The sequence below is a fragment of the Hippopotamus amphibius genome, chromosome 4, assembly GCF_030028045.1.
Source record: "Hippopotamus amphibius kiboko isolate mHipAmp2 chromosome 4, mHipAmp2.hap2, whole genome shotgun sequence".
In the NCBI taxonomy this organism is placed as follows: Eukaryota; Metazoa; Chordata; class Mammalia; order Artiodactyla; family Hippopotamidae; genus Hippopotamus; species Hippopotamus amphibius.
This window is the reverse complement of record NC_080189.1, coordinates 129,615,089-129,633,362: the sequence shown is the minus strand read 5'-3', so window position 1 is coordinate 129,633,362 and position 18,274 is coordinate 129,615,089. Positions and strand designations below refer to the sequence as shown.

Sequence of the window (18,274 nt, the reverse complement as noted above, 5' to 3'; positions counted from 1 at the left end):
TTTTGTAAGGTAGCATTTTTGCATTTTGCTTGTCAACAACAGGTATTTGGGCAACATTAATATTATTCAGCTAATGTTGAGAACTACCAATTTCCTTCATTTTTTTAAAGATGGTGATAGTAGAATATTTACTGATTATATGATATTCAAGAAGACTGTGCTTTGAAAATATAGTTTATTAACTTAACGAATATTTACTGAGTACCTTTCATGTGCCTGGCACTCTTCTAGGTTTTGAGTGAATTGAACAAAGTACTGAATTAAACAGACTCTGCTCTCATGGGCTTGAGTTTAAATTCTAGCTCTGATATTGGCTGACTGTGTAACCCTGACAAATCACGGAACTTCCTCAAGTGCTAGTCCTGGTTGGTAAAATGGGTATAATGCCTATTAATAGTTCCCCCTTTAAAGAGGTGATGTGGATGTTAAGTTAGAAAATATATATAATGCCATTAGCATTGTGAATAGCACCTAGTGGCAATCATTAAATATTAGTTATAAATGACATAGTTATACTATTTTCACGTGATCCATGCCCTTAAGAAACAATGTAATCATGGAGATAAAGTATCCAACAATTAACCATAATACACAATGGCATGTGTGAAGAGTTTTAAGAAGCTTAAAATACAATGAACGAGTTTAAAAGAGAAAGTACTTTCGGCTAAGGTGTTCAAAGACAGCTTCGTGGTCCCCCATGTGAAAGAACACAGGAGCCTACTAGAAGGAATTCCAATGGCCAAATATAGGACATTTTAAGTGACAAAAATAAATAAATACAGTAATGGATTGTAGGCCATAAAATAAAATATACACAAGTCCACACAGATATAAATGGTTAGGTAGGGTCTTAAGGTATAGGTACAGTTGTAAGTGGTGATGTAGAGAAGGCATTCCGGAAGAGGAACAGAGCATGAGCAAAAACTTAGAAATAAGAAAAGGCAATTTTGGAAGTGATTTGGTCCAAGATGACAGGAGCATAAATGGAGAGAGTCAACAAAAGTAAGATTTGGGACAGAGAATAAAGGGTCTTGAATAGCACATCAAATTATTGGTACTTTATTAGGAAAATAACAGAAAAAGAATGTCTTATATTGCAAAATGATGCTTAAAGTACTTCAGTCTTTGGCAATGACTAGAATGAGTTGTTATGAAAAAGAAACTCGAGGTCAAAAGCCATTAAAGTATCCCAGGTAAGAATAATGCACTGAACCAGGTGAGTGTAGCAGTAACACCAGTGCAGCCAGGAGGTGTTTGGCGATAAATAGCCTCAGGGCCGCCTTCAACTCCTGTTTGAGGGATGAGAACTGATGGCTAAATATCCAGACTCCATCCTTCAAGCAGATAGTTTGGGGGCCATTGTGTACACTTCTCAAGAGATCCCATCTAACTCTTACATGTTAGATTAAAAACAAGAAAAACAACAGTTTTAATTTTATGCTCACTTATTCCTTCCTCAGTACTCTTTCTCTGTTTAGGTAGATCTGAGTTTCTGATCTATATCATTTTCCTTCTCTCTAAAGAACTTATTTTAACATTTCTTGCAAAGCAGACCTATTGTCAATAAATTCCCAAATTTTTATTTGAGCAAGTGTTTGTTTCTCCTTCAATATTGAAGGATAATTTCATAGGGTAAAGAATTCTAGGTCAGTGGGGTTTTTTCTCTCAACACTTTAAATATTTCATGCCACTCTGTTCTTGTTTGCACGGGTTCTGGGAAGAAGCCACATTCTTATCTTTGCTTCTCTATAGATAAGATGCTTTCTTGCTCTGGCTTCTTTCAGGAGTTTTTTCTTTATGTTTGATTTTTTTGTAGTTTGAAAGTGGTATCCCAATGTGTAGTTTTGGGGGGCATTTATCTTTCTTGATGTTCTCTGAGCTCTCTAGATCTGTGGTTTGGTGTCTGACAGGAAATTCTCAGTTATTACTGTCTCAAATGTTTCTTCTGTTTCTTTCTCTCTTTCATCCTCTTCTGCTATTCCCCTTACACATATATTATGCCTTTTGTAGTGGTCCCACAACTCTTGAATATTCCATTCTTTTCTTTTTCAGTCTTTTTGTCGCTTTGCTTTCCAGTTTTAGATGTTTCTATTGAGATATCCTCAAGCTCAGAGATTCTTCCCTTAGTCTTGTCCAGTCTATTAATAAAGCATCAAAGACAGGTCTTCATTTCTGTTCCAATATTGCTCATCTTTGCCATTTCTTTTTTGGTTCTTTCTTGGAATTTCCATCTCCCTGCTTACATTGCCCCTCTGTTCTTACATGCTTCTATTCGTAAATACTTTATCCAGTAGAGGCCCCAGCACATTAATCGTCGTTGTTTTAATTCCTGGTCTGATAATTCCAATGTCCCTGCCATACCAAAATCTGGTTGTGATGCTTGCTCTGTCTCTTCCAATGATGTATATTGCTTTTTAGTACGTTTTGTAATTTTTTAAATAGCTGGGCATGATGTACTGGGTAAAAGAAACTGCTATAAATAGACCCTTAGTAATATGGCGGTAGGTGTTGGCGGAAATGGGGAGGGGAGGGTGTTTCATGGTTGCATGATTAGGTCTCAGTCTTTCAATGAGACTGTTCTTCTGGACTGTGAACTTCACACATGCCTCTTAGTTTTTCCCCATAGGTGGGACAGGATGGCTAGAGAGGACTGAGTATTTCATCTTCCCCCATGTTAGACTCTGGTTGACTCGCTGCTCCTGAGTGCAGACCTTGTTAAGAAGGACATAGTGCTCTGGTATATTTCAAACTGGTTTCTTCTCCCCTCCCCCTGCCAGAAGCATGAGGAAATGGTTCTCTGATGTTCACTGTGAGAACTTGGTAGATCCAGGAGAAAACTCACAAAAGTGTGCCCCCACCCCTTGTGACTGCATCCCTGGAGGGTTTAACTCTCCGGGCTGGCCACACTGAGGCTCCTGCAATTCACCAGTATAGTCCCAGTTTCCCTGCCCCCACTCTGGTTGCCTCAAAGTTTGCTGCTCTAAGTTGTGATTCTCTGCATTTGCCTGTCAGTTTCTCCAGCATGGGGACAGCAGTGTGTCCTGTGACCTCACTGCTCTTACGGCTCTAAGAAGAGTGGTTGATTTTTCAGTTTGTTCAGCTTTTTACTTGTTAGGATGGAGTGGCGACGTCTAAGCTTTTTATATGCTAGACCAGAAACCAGAAGTCTGACAGTTTAAATCCAAACTACCTACCTTCCAAACATTCAATTGTAGAAGCTGGCTTCTCTCTGAAACCCAAGGCACCAGTAAATATGACAGGATATCATTTGTCCTTGATCTTAGTTGTAAGTATAGTTACAAGTTAATAAAAACTCTCTGGCTGGCCATGGCTCCTTTTATTGGGGGGGGGGGGGGAGTGTTGAGTGGGAGTAAGTTCCCCTGTACTTAGAACCTCTCCTTGATTTCTGACTTCCCAGTGTATGTTCTTCATATAAGCCATTTTAAATTTATGAATATACAATTTAAAAGCCATCGTTGAGTGTAATTTGCTTGAAGCATCCCTTCTGTCTTTGCACACCCTGGATATCTTCCCAGGAGTTCACTTCCCACTCAGGAACCCAGTTCAAATGTCACTTCCTCAGGAAGCCTTTCCTGACTGTTGTCCTTCCTCTGAAAACACTTCCCTCAGATTGAAATGACACTTTTTTGTGTGTTTATTTGATAAATGCCTCTTTCACCCCTCGAGACTGGACACTTTATTAATTGAGGGCAAGCCCTGGATTTAATTCTGCTCATTAAGGAACTCTAGTGCCTCAAGCAGTGAATGGCATTGGGGGCAGCTAGTGAATGTTTGTTGAATGAATGAATAAGAATAAATGAATGAATAAACCAGTTTCCTCATAGCCACACACCTTGGCGTACAAACTCTTTCCCTCCTCTCTTTATCTGGCCACTGTCTTCCAACTCTACTTAAGTCTAGTGAGCTATCTTATTCTTGTGTAGAATAAGAATAGACATGGACAGGGCTTCCTAGGTGGTGCAGAATCCACCTGCCAATGCAGGGGACACAGGTTCAATCCCTGCTCCAGGAAGATCCCACATGCCGCGGAGCAACTAAGCCCGTGTGCCACAACTATTGAGCCTGTGCTTTAGAGCCCATGAGCCATAACTATTGAGCCCATGTGCTGCAACTACTGAAGCCCATGTGCCTAGAGCCTGTGCTCTGCAACAAGAGAAGCCACAGCAACAAGGAGCCCGCGCATCACAATGAAGAGTAGCCCCCACTCATCGCAACTAAAAAGAAAGCGTGCGAACAGCAAAAAAGACCCAACACAGCCAATAAAATAAATAAATAAATTTATATATATAAAAAATAGACACGAACAGAAAGGAAAAGGCGATTACCATATGATATCACTTATATATGGAATCTAAAATATGACACAAATGAACATATCCATGGAAGAGAAACAGACTCACAGACATAAAGAACAGGCTTGTGGTTGCCAAGGGAGAGAGTGTTGGGGGACGGATGGATTGGGAGTTTGGGATCAGCAGATGCACACTATTATACACAGAATGGATTAACAACAAGGTGCTACCGTGTAGCACAGGGAACTGTATTCAATATCCTGTAATAAACCATAATGGACCATAATGGAAAAGGATATGAAAAAGAATGTGTATGTATATTTATAACTGAATCATTTTGCTGTGCAGTAGAAATTAACGCAACATTGTAAATCAACTATACTTCAATAAAATAAATTTAAAAAGAATAGACATGGAAGTTGAGACGATAATGCTCTTTTAAATAAACCTGGACTTCCTCTCCTCGGATCACAGGAGGCTCCACTCAAGGTGGTGCACTCTTTCTTGACAAGCAGAACCCTTGACCTTAGTTCTGTATTCACTGGGCATTTAAATGCTTAACTGCTAGAGCAGGAGAACCAGTAGCCAGCTTGATAGGAACAGCACCAAACTGGGAGTCAGGGGGTCCATATTCTCATTTCTTCACCCATCATTTTCAGCTCTATAATCCTGGATGTACCAGTTACATCTCTGAACCTTAGCTTCTCCAGCCATAAAAGGAAGGTCATCATAGCAATTCCCTACCCCTTAGGATTGTTGTGAAGGCTATTTGCAAACTGTAAAGAACTCTAAACAGTCTATATATGTTATTTCTTAACGTCACCCACTAAAGGGAGGTGAGAGGAACCCGAAAGAAGCTCTAATGCTGAGATCCAGATGCTCTAATGCTTTGCATCAGACCTAGCCCTGCTCCTTAAGGCTATGACTCAGGTAATATGCCTAGAGCTTCCTAAGAGACGAGGGAGGAGAGATTTTCAAAGTAACTAACACAGCAGCAAAATCCTCTTTAGTACTTCCTATTTGCAAACTCTGTTCTTGTGATGCTCTTCTTTCTGTATATGGCCATCATCTTATATTTTCTTGCTGATATTTTCCTGGGATGACATTAGTAATAACCGGTTTCCTAAAAACTATCAACCCTAACAGAAATCCATGAGATGTAAGTGTACAACAGAAAGCGTGGGGTCTGGCCAGCCGTCAGGCCAAATTGTGACGTAGGTGAAGCTCATCTGGGGGGATGCTCAGCCCCTCTCATCTCCAGCTTCCTTTTCTTCCTGTCCCTGACAGCTGCTCTACACCTGCTGCAGAAGCTTACACTATTTCCTCTGCTCAAAAGTGCAGCAGAGAAGGATCTAATATCCTTATGCCCATCCAGATATAGATGATGCAGGGGAAGAAGGTCACACCCAGGGACTCTGATTCAGTGGGTGCTGGCCTGCGTCTTTAACAAGCCCCCCTTGCAGAGTTGACTGACAGGCTGTCAGTGCTTGAAGGGCAGGGAATATGTCAGTTTGCTCACTGCTGAATCCTTGGCAGCTGGGACAGGACTTGGCTCACGGTGGGTGATCTATCACGAGTTGCTGAATGAGGGTGCCCAGTACAAGGAACGACTGCATATACTTTATGTTCTTCTTCTCCTCCCTCCCTTGCAATTCTATAAATTCATATCTTACTGTATCAGTGTTCTAGGGCCGCCATAACAAAGTACTGCATGCTGGGTGCCTCAAACAACAGAGATGTATTTCCTCACATTTCTGGAGGCTACCACTCCAAGTTCAAGATGTGGGCAGGGTTGGTTTCTTCTGAGGCCTCCCTCCTTGGCTTGTAGATGGCCGTCTTCTTCCTGTGTCTGCACATGGTCTTCCCTATGTAGGTTAGTGTCCAAATTTCCTCTTCTTACAGGACACCAACCAGATGAAATTAGGGCCCATCCTATTGACCTCATTTTAACTTACCACTTTAAAGACTGTTTCTCTAGATAGAGTCATATTCTGAAGTACCAGAGATTAAAACTTCAACATCAAACTTTGGGGGGGGGGGGGGGGGGTCATGCAATTCAGTCCAAAATACTTAGCAAACTTTTAAGGTTCCACAAGGTTTTAATCACAGGATTTTCTCTATCAGGATGGAGGTGGGAGTAGTGTCTTGTGGGACACTGAAACTGCGCAGGGCCCTACAGGGCTCCTGGGCACAGAAGCCTTTCTGTGTCCCCCTTTGCTTGTTTATAGGGAATAGACTTCAGCCTCCATGACCTTCCCTGAGTTCTAAAGGGCAGATTCAAATAGTTGCTGATCAGGAAAGGGAGGGGATGCAGAGACAAGGAAGGAGCAGTCAAGAGACAATAGTGCAGCCTTGAGGCAGGGTCCTGGTTCTGCCTCAAGGGATCCACAGAACAGTATCTTTGAGCTCTTTATAGAACTAAAACCCCCAATAAATGGAAGATGTTAACTACTTGAAGAAGTATTCTTCATTCCAGAGAAGGTCACAGTTTGATAATCTTGAGAACCAGAGAAGCTCATCAGGAGGCCACCTGAGGCCAGATTAAAGGAGTGCAGGCCCTGCACACACCCTGATCCTTATCAGCAACCCCACCCTTGAACCATTGCTACAAAACTCCTCACCAAATTCCCCTGGGTCGGGACAGTTTTGAGGGGCATGAGCCAGCTGTGTCCCCCTTTGCGTGGAAAGCAATAAAGCTATTCTTTTCTACTTCCCCCAAAACCATGTCTCTGAGATTCGATTTGGCACCAGTGCACAGAGGCCAAGTTTTCAGCATCAATACCAGACTCCTTTGGAGACTGTGGAATCATTCCCAATAGGCAGCCACTTATAAATGAGACTGGTCCTAAAGAAACAAATGTTTCTCCAAGACTTTTAGCAACTGACTGGACAGCACACATATTGTAATTGTGGCCACAATGAGGATAAAGTGAAATGCCTGTGATCCAGTGATGTGGAATGCAGCTATCAATGCATCAAGCAATGGGGGGGAGGGGCAATACTTACAGCCACAGGATGCAGATAACACGCAGAAAATGATTTTCATAAGGCTGACTCATCCTTTGATAGTTCACTCTTATTTTTGTGGGATTTTTTTTTTTAAAGAAAATAAACCCTCTGTAAATTAGAATGTTGCAACCTAATACCACAGTCAACTCATAAATGTTTTCGTTCAGAGTTCATTTGGAAGCATTTCAGACAGATTGTTAGGATTATTACTTTCTGGGATAAAATCACGCATTTTTTTTTCAAACATTTTCTTCCTCAACTCATAACCCTCCTCTCAGTAATATTTTGCATGTTGCAATAAAAAAGCAAGGAGGAAAGGCAGCCTATGTCTATTTTTAGATGAACACGTTTGCCAAACTCAAGGAGACTTATCTAAATGCCTGCTTCCCACAGACATGAGCTGTTTCTCTGTGCCAAACTTATGCCAATTTCATAACCCACTTATGAGTCAACCTTGCCATATTGACACAACATCTTTAACCCCATCATTTTACACACTATCTTTAATCCCATCATTTCTCTTAAAATCATCCTTGTATGAAAGTGAGCAAACCCTGGGTGGATCCAGGTAAACAACTATATTGATAACCCTCGTTCATCTTCAACCCACCACTGTGGGAAGGGGCTTAGTAGAGATGGAGCTGGGACAGTGATGAAGAGTGTCCAGGGGAGATACTGTGGGCTGTATCAGCAGTGCCAAGACAGGAGCCAGAAGTCTATGGAGGATGAGCACAGGGAGCTGAGTCATGGAGGTGGGCCAGTGTGATGTCCAGGTCTGGTTAAGCCAGGGAGAAAGGCAAAAACTGTCCCATAAAGGAGGCAAGAGGAGACACAAACCCTGCAGGAGCCCAGCTGCCTCAAGAGGTAAAGGACAGTTCTGGATTGTAAATCAGAGCCAGGAAAGTGCAATCATGGGACCCCAACCAATTCTACTGAGCTCTTGGCTTTCTTGTCTGGGGACCTTTGAAGGCTTCAACAGAGATTTGGCCACCAAGAGTGGCTTGTCCAGAGTCGTTAGGAAGCCAGTGGCAAAGTGAACTGGAAGTTAGAACTCCTAAATTTTTACCCTCTATTCAGGAATTTTTCCACTTGAACTAGAACACTGTTTGTAAAAGAGGGCTTCAAAGACATTACAGAGATTCAATGACAGACAATTTACAAATCAAAATCGGCTTGTAGGTTTAAGATACTGTACACAAATGTTTATAGTGATTTCCCCAAAACTGGAAACAGCATAACTGCCCCTTAGCCAGGGATGGATAAACAAACCATGAGCCATCCACACAGTGGAATGTGACTCAGCAGTAAAAAGAAATGAATTGCTGACACATGCAAGATGGTAGATAAATCTCAAATGCGCTAAGCTGAGTGAAAGAAGCTGGATTCAAAAGGCTGCATACTATTGGTGCAGCCACCATGGAAAACAGTATGGAGGTTCCTCAAAAAACTAAAAATAGAGTTGCCATAAGATCTAGCAATCCCTCTCCTGGGCATATATTTGGAAATAACTATCATTTGAAAAGATACATGCACCCCAATGTTCACTGCAGCACTATTTACAGTAGCCAAGACATGGAAACAACCTAAATGTTCATCAACAGATAAATGGATAAAGAAGATGTGGTACATATATATGATGGAATACTATGCAGCCATAAAAAAGAATGAAATAATGCCATTTGCAGCAACATGGATGGATTTACAGCTTATCATACTAAGTGAAGTAAGTCAGAAAGAGAAAGAGATATCATATGATATCACTTATATGTGGAATCTAAAATATGACACAAATGAACTTATCTATGAAACAGAAGCAGACTCACAGACATAGAGAACAGACTTGTGGTGGCCAAAGGGGAGGTGGGGGAAGGGGGGATTGGAGTTTGGGATTAGCAGATGCAACTAGTATATATAGGATGGATAAACAACAAGATCCTACTGTATAGCACAGGGAACTATATTCAATATCCTGTGATAAACCATAATGGAAAAGAAAGTGAAAAAGTATATGTATAACTGAGTCACTTTGCTATACAGAAAAAATTAACACATTGTAAATCAACCACACTCCAATGAAATAAATTTTTAAAAATAAAAAATCATTAGAAAAGGCCAAAGTGAAAAAGAAAAAAAAAAAGTCTACATACTGTATGTCTCCATCTACTTGACATTCTGGAAAACAGATTGGAGGATACAGACAGCTATGGGTGGGGGCGGGCTTGACTACAAAGTGCATGGGGGACATTTTGGGGTGACAGAATTGCTCTGTATCTTGGTTGTGTTGGTAGTTACACAACCAGATGAATTTATCAAAGCTCTGAGAATAGGATACCTTAAAAAAAATTTTATTGGAGTATAGTTGATTTACAATATTATGTTAGTTTCAGATGTACAGCAAAGTGAATGAGTTATACATGTACTTCTTTTCCTATATAGGCCATTACAGAGTACTGAGTAGAGGTCCCTGTGCTATACAGTAGGTCCTTATTAGTTATCTATTTAATATACAGTAGTGTGTGTATGTCAATCCCAATCTCCCAATTTATCCCTCCCTCCTCTTACCCCCTGGTAACCATAAGTTTGTTTTCTACATCTGTAACTCTATTTCTGTTTTGTAGATAAGTTCATTTGTACACTTTTTTAGATTCCACATATTAGGATACTTTTTAAGGATGAAATTTACTGTATGTAAAATACACCTGAATTTTAAGATTCTTTAAAGAGAGAAAAAGTAGCCTGTAGCTATGCTCCTGGGAAGTACAGGGACAAAAATTGGTAACGGCCAGACTGCCAGGGTTTAAAACTTGGCCCTGTCACTTACTCTACTTAATTTTTCTGAACCTCAATTTCCCCATTTTAAAATGGGGATAATTACGGTATCTACGACATGGGATTGTTGTAACAAAGAAATGAGTATACTTAAAATGTTTAGAAGATTAGCTTTTGTCTGATACATCTCTGCACAATTGTCCAGCAAATCCTCAGGATAAATTCCTAGAAGTGCAAATTCTGGGTCAAAGGTCTGCATTGTCATATATGCACCAACAAAGCGCCATCTAAGAAAACTGTGCCAATTTATATTCCCTCGAACAAAGCATGTGAGTTCTTGCTCCTCTTCTCTCTACTCTGCCTAATGCTAAACTTTGCACCTTTTCAAACTTCAGAGGTCAAAAATGATATCTCATTGTTCCTTCCATTTGTAATCCTTTGATGACTAATGAGGTTGAACATCTTTTCATGTATTTATTGGTCATAGCTATTTCTTTTCACGTGAATTGCCTGTTTATTATCTTTATATTGGACTACTTGTAGTTTTATTATTAATTTGTATGAGTCTGTCATAAAATGGGGTGAAAAATAATAATTAAGGGCTTCCCTGGTGGTGCAGTGGTTAAGAATCCGCTGGCCAGATGACACGGGTTCCAGCCCTGGGCTGGGAAGATCCCACATGCCACGGAGCAACTAAGCCCGTGTGCCACAACTACTGATCCTGTGCCCTAGAGCCCATGAGCCGCAACTACTGAGCCCACGCACCACAACTACTGAGGCCCGCATGCCTAGAGCTGGTGCTCTGCAACAAGAGAAGCCACTGCAATAAGAAGCCTGCGTACTGCAGTGAAGAGTAGTCCCCGCTCGCCACAACTACAGAAAGCCCAGGCACAGCAACTGAAGCCCCAACGCAGCCAATACATAAAATGAATAAATAAATAAATCACTGAACACGAGAGAAACATTTTAAAAAAATAATAATTAACATTTATGTTTTCATAGGTACCAGACATTCTTGAAAGCACTGAAAAATATTCCCATTTGATCAGGGGTCTCATTATAAGTATCTTCCCCTGTTTTTTTCATGTCTCTTTAGAACTTGCTTCAGTTTTTTAAAAAGAAGCTTCAATTTTAAAATTCCCTTGTGATTTCTACACTTGGGGGGTCATGCTTAAAGGAGGACTCTTCCCTTTTGAGCCATCATCATCTTTTCACACAACTATCAGGTTCACATTCCCATGTTTCTCATTTATTTGGAAGCTCTTTATGGCAACTGTTACTATCCAGAAATTGTTCTGAAATACTTAATGTCTTTTCACTCCAAAATTTAAATTTTTTTAATTTTATTTATTTATTTTGGCTGTGTTGGGTCTTCATTTCTCATGTGGGCTTTCTCTTGTTGTGGCGAGCGGGGTCTACTCTTCATTGCAGTGCATGGGCTTCTCATTGTGGTGGCTTCTCTTGTTGCGGAGCACGGGCTCTAGGCACATGGGCTTCAGTAGTTGCATCACTCGGGCTCAGTAGTTGTGGCACACGGGCTTAGTTGTTCCGAGGCATGTGGGATCTTCCTGGACCAGGGCTCAAACCCGCCTCCCCTGCATCGGCAGGCAGATTCTTAACCACTGCGCCACCAGGGAAGTCCCTAATTCCAAAATTTAAAAGGAGGTGTTTGATGGTCATTTTAAGCAAGAGACTTCAGCACTTGTATATTTCTTAAGAAGATAAGAGAGTAAAAAGAAGGAAGAAGGAAGGTAGCAGATTAGAAGGCTCACAGTTTATGAAATGTCAGTGCTTGGGTGACCATGGAGTCTCCCCCCTCATGAGACACCTCTGGGAGACTCTTTCATCTAATCCTGTCACCACTCTTCCTTTTATCTTCCCCTCCCATCTGCCTCCTTCTAGGAAGTTTCCACTCCCTCCTTTCTGTCCCCTGCCCACCTAGACCCAGACCTCAAATCCACACTCAGAACAAAGCTGATATTTTCACATTGAACTTCTTCCAACTCTAAAATTTCCTTCAGAAATGAACGAAATCAGACCCTATAGTCCAAGTACCACTTTAAAGACTTGGCTCTTCTTCCTCATTTAAAAACAACGATTTTGGAGAAATAAAATACAAAACAGAGGTGTAATACATCTCCTATGACCTCACATTTTTTAGGGTTATTTTTTCTTGCCAACTGATCCTGCCCTGATGCTAATGTCCCCTTTTTGTATCCTTAAAAGTACTCAGTTCCATCAAAAGCCAAAAGGAAAATAAACTATGTTTCTCGGGCAATGTGAGGTGATAACAAAGGACTCCAGCATTTTTAGAACAGTTTTTGATTAAGGGGAAAGAACCAGTTTTAGTCGCCAAATGTTTCTTCAAGGAAAAAAAAAATGCTAAGTGTTTTTGTATAAAGAAAGGCAAGATTTTTTGTTTGCTTGTTTTCAGAATCTGCTTTTAAGAAATTTCTATAAGAAAGGAAAGTAAACATTAGATAAAGGTATAAGACCTATTGTGTCAAAGTTAGGGAAAAAGTTTGCAGAGTTATGAATCCAAATATTAGCACCAAAATTTGTCATCAGATTATCATTGAAATTCCCTGGGATGAACGTACACACACAACTATATATATAAAATAACCGACAAGGTCCTATAGCACAGGAAACTCTACTCAATGTTCTATGATAACCTGTATGAGAAAAAAAATCTGAAAATGACTATATGTATAACTGAATCACTTTACTGTACACCTGAAACTAACACAACATTGTAAATCAACTATACTCCAATAAAATAAAAATAAAAAGAATACAGTAAAAGTCCTGGCCGGGGCGGGGGGGTACAAATTCCTAAGCATAACAGAATTATGCAAAATTTTTAAAAATTGTGTGTATATATGTATGTATATATATGCACACATATATACATATAAGTATATACATCTATATACATGAACATAAATATATGTGTGTATATATGGGGCATATATATAACAGCCTATATATATATATGTGTGTGTGTATATATATATATATATATATATATATATATATGTATCACATAGTACTTGTTAAAGCAAATCACATATTTTGGAAGGACAAATTAGTTAGAAACACAAATCAGCAGATCCATCCTCCTCCCCTAGAGAAATCTGATAACTTTAAGGTCCTGAGCATCAATGCTCCTGGCCTTTTCCAGCAGGCACAATATCAAGGTGGTGTCTCAAAAGACACACATACTTTGGTGGTAGATAACTGTTTTCTTGGCCTCTGAATACCCGTGGCCACATTCTCATGAAAAAAGAAATTGTGGCCTGTTTTGCCAGTTATTTTTCCAGAGTAGGAAAATTCCCACCCTGAGGCCTAGGAGTCAAAGCACCCAAAGAAAAAGGCCCCCTGCTCTTGACCGTCAGGAGGGTGGCTCTTGACTGCTCCTCTGTAGTGACAGTCTGATCACAATGCAGCCTCTGAATCTTGAGCCTCTGTGTGTGTGTGTGTGTGTGTGTGTGTGTGTTTCTCTCCCAATACCTTCAAGTGCACTTGCAACTCAACAGAATTTAGTTGTAATTGACATTAGCCTGTGTTTTATTTTTTAATATATTTATTTATTTATTTATTTATTTATTATCTGCATTGGGTCTTTGATTCTGTGCACTGGCTTTCTCTAGTTGCAGCGAGTGGGGGCTATTCTTCATTGTGGTGCGCACGCTTCTTATCGCGGTGGCTTCTCTTGTTGCAGAACATGGGCTCTAGATGTGCGGGCTTCAGTAGCTGTGGCACGTGGGCTCAATAGTTGTGCCTCGCAGGCTCTAGAGCTCAGGCTCAGTAGTTGTGGCACAGGCTTAGTTGCTTCATGGCATGTGGGATCTTCCTGGACCAGGGCTCAAACCTGTGTCCCCTGCATTGGCAGGCAGATTCTTAGCTACTGCACCACCAGGGAAGCCCTACTTTTTTAATTTAAATATTTATTTACTTATTTGACTGTGCCGGGTCTTTGTTGCGGCCTGGGGATCCTCACTGCCACGTGTGGGATCCTTAGCTGCAGCATGTGGGATCTAGTTTCCTGACCAGGGATCAAACCTCCCTGCATTGGGAGCGTGGAGTCTTAACCACTGTATGGCCAGAGAAGTCCCCTTACTGTTTTCCTTAATCTCACAGACAGAGCTCCTTAGATGACCTTCATTTGCTTATTAAACATTAGCACGCACATCTTTTTTTTTTTTTTTTTTAAGCACGCACATCTTTTAAAATATGGAGCTTTGGAGTCCAATCCTGAGCCTGTCATTGTATCTGATTCTGTATCTATAAAACAAGAGATGTTTTCTAACTTTTTAAATTGAAGTATATTTGATTTATAATACTGTGTTAGTTTCAGGTGTACAGCAAAGTGACTCAGTTATACAGACATATGTACTTTTTTTCTGATTCTTTTCCATTAGAGATTATTACAAAATGTTGAATATAGTTCCCTGTGCTATACAGTATATCGTTATCTATTTTATGTATAATGGTGTGTACCTGTTAATTTCACACTCCTAATTTATTCCTCCCCCTCCCTTTCCCCTTTGGTAATGACACATTTGTTTCCTATTTCTGTGAGCCTCTTTCTGGTTTTATCTCAAAATATAAACTCATTTGTATTATTTTTTAGATTCCATATATAAGTGAGATCATATAATATTCATCTTTCTCTGCCTGAGTTCACTCAGTATGATCATCTCTAGGTCCATCCATGTTGCTGCAAATGGCAATATTTCATTCTTTTTTTATGGCCAAGTAATATTCCACTGTGTGTGTATAGGCATATACACATATATACATATGTACATACACACAGCACTTTTCCTTTACCCATTCATCTGTTGACAGACACTTACGTTGCTTCAATGTAACAAGGGTTATTTGGACTGTGATTTTAATCCTGAAGTTACTCTAGTCCATTTTTTAAAAAACATTTTTAACAAGAATTATTGTGTCTCTTAATTTGGGTTCTTTTAGAGAAGATATTAAGGATGAGAAGACAAGCAGTTTGAGAAACAGCCCCCCAAAATCATTGCTAAGGGAGTGGGGAAGAGAGATGTGGAAAGGAAAGATTATTGTCAACAGGCTGACAGGGTGGGCAACTAGGGCTCTGTCTAGCTGGGGAGGTCTGGGAGACAGCGAAGTACATGCCTCAGAGCCACCCTAGGAAAGAAGCTGCGTGAGCTTGTGTACCTAGTTATCCATCCAGGTCCCATCCATCATGGACTGAGGACGATGCCCTGGCCCAGCTAAGAGAAGCCCCTAGAGAAGAATCATAGTTGCTTGTAGTCTGACCAGTTCCTTTGTTCTGGAAAGGTGAATGCCAAGGGCATGTGGCTACAAATCATCTTCCTGTACAAATTCCATTAAACCAGTTTAATTCCTTTATTGGTTTTCCACATGGCACAGCCAAAGAAGTTCCCCCTCCTCTCTCTTTTTTTTTTCATTTTCACTTCTGTCCTATTAACCGAGTAGAGTTTCAGCGATTGTACGTTTTCTCTTGTGGCCATTATTTCTTCCCAATCCAGTTATCCCATCTCTACATCTAAATGTTACGCTGTAGATATAGCCATGGTCATTTCTTGTTTGACTGCACCCACCAAGAAAGAGTAACCATTATAAATGAGATTAAGAAAAACAGAGTTCTACCCATACATGAGCCAACCACGGAGGTCATCGTGAACATCACTGCTCAGATAGTCTAAGATTGCTCTGGGGTCCAGCACCGCTGTAGCCCAGCTTCGCCTCTTACGCACTTGTATGAACTTCAGTGCATTTATCGGTGAGCCTCCCTAAGCCTCAAATTACTCTTCTGCAAAATTGTGCTAATAATGTAAGACTTCTTAACTTGTTAGGCATCAGTTAAAATAAATCCATTGAAGGAATTCCTGGCCTAGAATAAGTGTTCACTATGCGCTATTTATTATCATTGTTGTTGTTATTTAATATTATTATATAGTATTTCCCTGCTTATCCTGGAGGGCATATGTTCCAAGATCCCCAGTGGATGCCTGAAGCCATGGAGTGTACTGAACCCCATATATACTGTTTTTTTCCTATATGTAAAGATGAATATATACATTAGGCACAGTCAGATTAATGACAATAATAGTAAAATAGAACAATTATAACCCTATAGTGTAACGGAAGTTATACGAATATGGTCTCTCTCTCTCTCTCAAAATATCTTATTGTTACAAATTTAATGCCTTTTCCATCTTAACTAAGCACTTTTCACCCTCCGTGGCTTTAACTTTTGCAATTTGAGATGTAACGGCAAAACTAGCACGGCTCTCTTTTTCCTTCTTTACAATTTCACAGATGGAAGATGTGTTCTAACTATAGATCTTAGCAACCTCAGCATAGGATTTTGTTTCTTATTAAGTGGAGAACGTTCACCTTTCCACTTAAAGGAAACACTTTACGGCTCCTCTTTGGCACATCTTAACTGCCAGCATCACTCCTTTTTTAAAATTTATTTTTATTTTATTTTTGGCCACGTGGGATCTTAGTTCCGTGACCAGGCATCAAACCCACCACCTCCCTGCAGGGGAAGCGCGGAGTCTTAACCACTGGAGTGCCAGGGAAGCCCCAACATCACTCCTCTTGCACTTTGGAGCCATTATTAAGTGACATAAGGGTCACTCGAACAATCGCTACAGCACCAGGTTGGCTACTAAGTGACTACAGACAGGACGTGCTGGACCAAGGGGTCATTCATATCCTGGGCAGGACAGAGCAGGACCGCACAAGATTTCACCACGCTGCTCAGAAGAGTGTGCAAGTTAAAACCGATGAGTTATTTCTGGAATTTTCCACTTAATACTTTCAGACCGTGGTTGACCATGGGTAACCGAAACCCATGAAGCAAAACTGCGAATGAGGAGAGACTGCTGTAATGATATGTCAGTTATTTCATATAGTACTGATAATTCTGCCAGAACCATACCATATTTGTCAAGAGCAAATGGTTGTGGCAAGATGACAGCCAAAATGTCCCACTTCATTGATAAACTACTTTCCTTATAGGGCTGTTGCCGGTAGGGGGATGATAAAACAGTATGTGTAATGAGCCTGGTACATAGGAGGCACTTAGCACCTGATTTTTCCCCTTTAAGATACATGTCTTGGGTTGGAGGATAGGAGAAATGGTGTTACGATGAGTATCTGAAGCATTTCTAGAAGGCTGGCCTTCCTGAGTCCAGAAAGGTTGAGGATCTATTGATTTACGTGTCATACTGAGTTAGAGTGAAGTTCCAGTATCCTTTCCAAAACGTCTTTAGAAAGGTATGCCTTGCTATTTTTATTTTTATGACTCTCACTCTGCAATCAGCACTTCAGAATGCTCTATGTGCTATTTATAATTATGTTTAGATCGTTTCTGTAAAATCTGTGTATGTGTTTTGTGTTTTTGTCTTTTTCAGATTTAATTGTGGGTGCGTTTGGAACAGGAAAAGTAGCTGTTTACAGGTATGTGGTTGATGGTATGCAAATCTTTTCTTTTATTGAAATATAACATTATGTTAGTTTCAGGTATAATGACTCAATATTTGTATATATTGCAAAATGATCACAATGTCTAGTTAATAACATCCATCACCACACATAGTTACAATTTGTGTGTGTATGATGAGAACTTTTAAGATCTACCCTCTTAGCAACTTTCAAATATACCACAGTGTTATTAACTATAGGCACCATGCTGCATATTTCATCCCCCAAACTTACCTACCTTATAACTAGAAATCTGTACTTTTGACCACTTTCATCCGTATCCATCACCCCTTCTCATCCCCACCTCTGGCAATCACAAATCTGTTTTCTATAGCTACACGTTCATTTTTTGGTTTTGATTTTTGTTTTTAGATTCTACGTGTAGATGCGATCATATGGTATATATCTTTTTCTGTCTTTTTCACTTAGCATAATGCTCTCAGCGTCCTGTGTCGTCACAAATGCCAAGATTTCCTTTTTATGGCTGAATAATGTTTTACTGAATATGAATACATTTCCTTTATTCCTCCACTCATGGACATGTTCTTCTGATGGTTTCAAATGCACTTCCTTTTTGTTGTTAGTTTTGCCTTAAAGAGTAAATCCCAACTCTTTATTTTGGAGAACATTTAGATGCTCTTTTTAAAGTTTGGAGAAATATTTGCTCTCAGTATTTTTCCCTT

General features: G+C 40.1%; 1 protein-coding gene across 1 annotated transcript in view; it reads left to right on the top strand.

Annotated features, from left to right (window-relative positions):
- Positions 1-18,274, top strand: part of ITGA8 (integrin subunit alpha 8) — a 171,380-nt gene that overhangs the window by 70,410 nt on the left and 82,696 nt on the right. Inside the window, exon 14 of the mRNA XM_057732743.1 lies at positions 17,522-17,567. Within this exon, the coding sequence (XP_057588726.1) occupies positions 17,522-17,567 (46 nt within the window). The remainder of the gene's footprint in view (positions 1-17,521; positions 17,568-18,274) is intronic.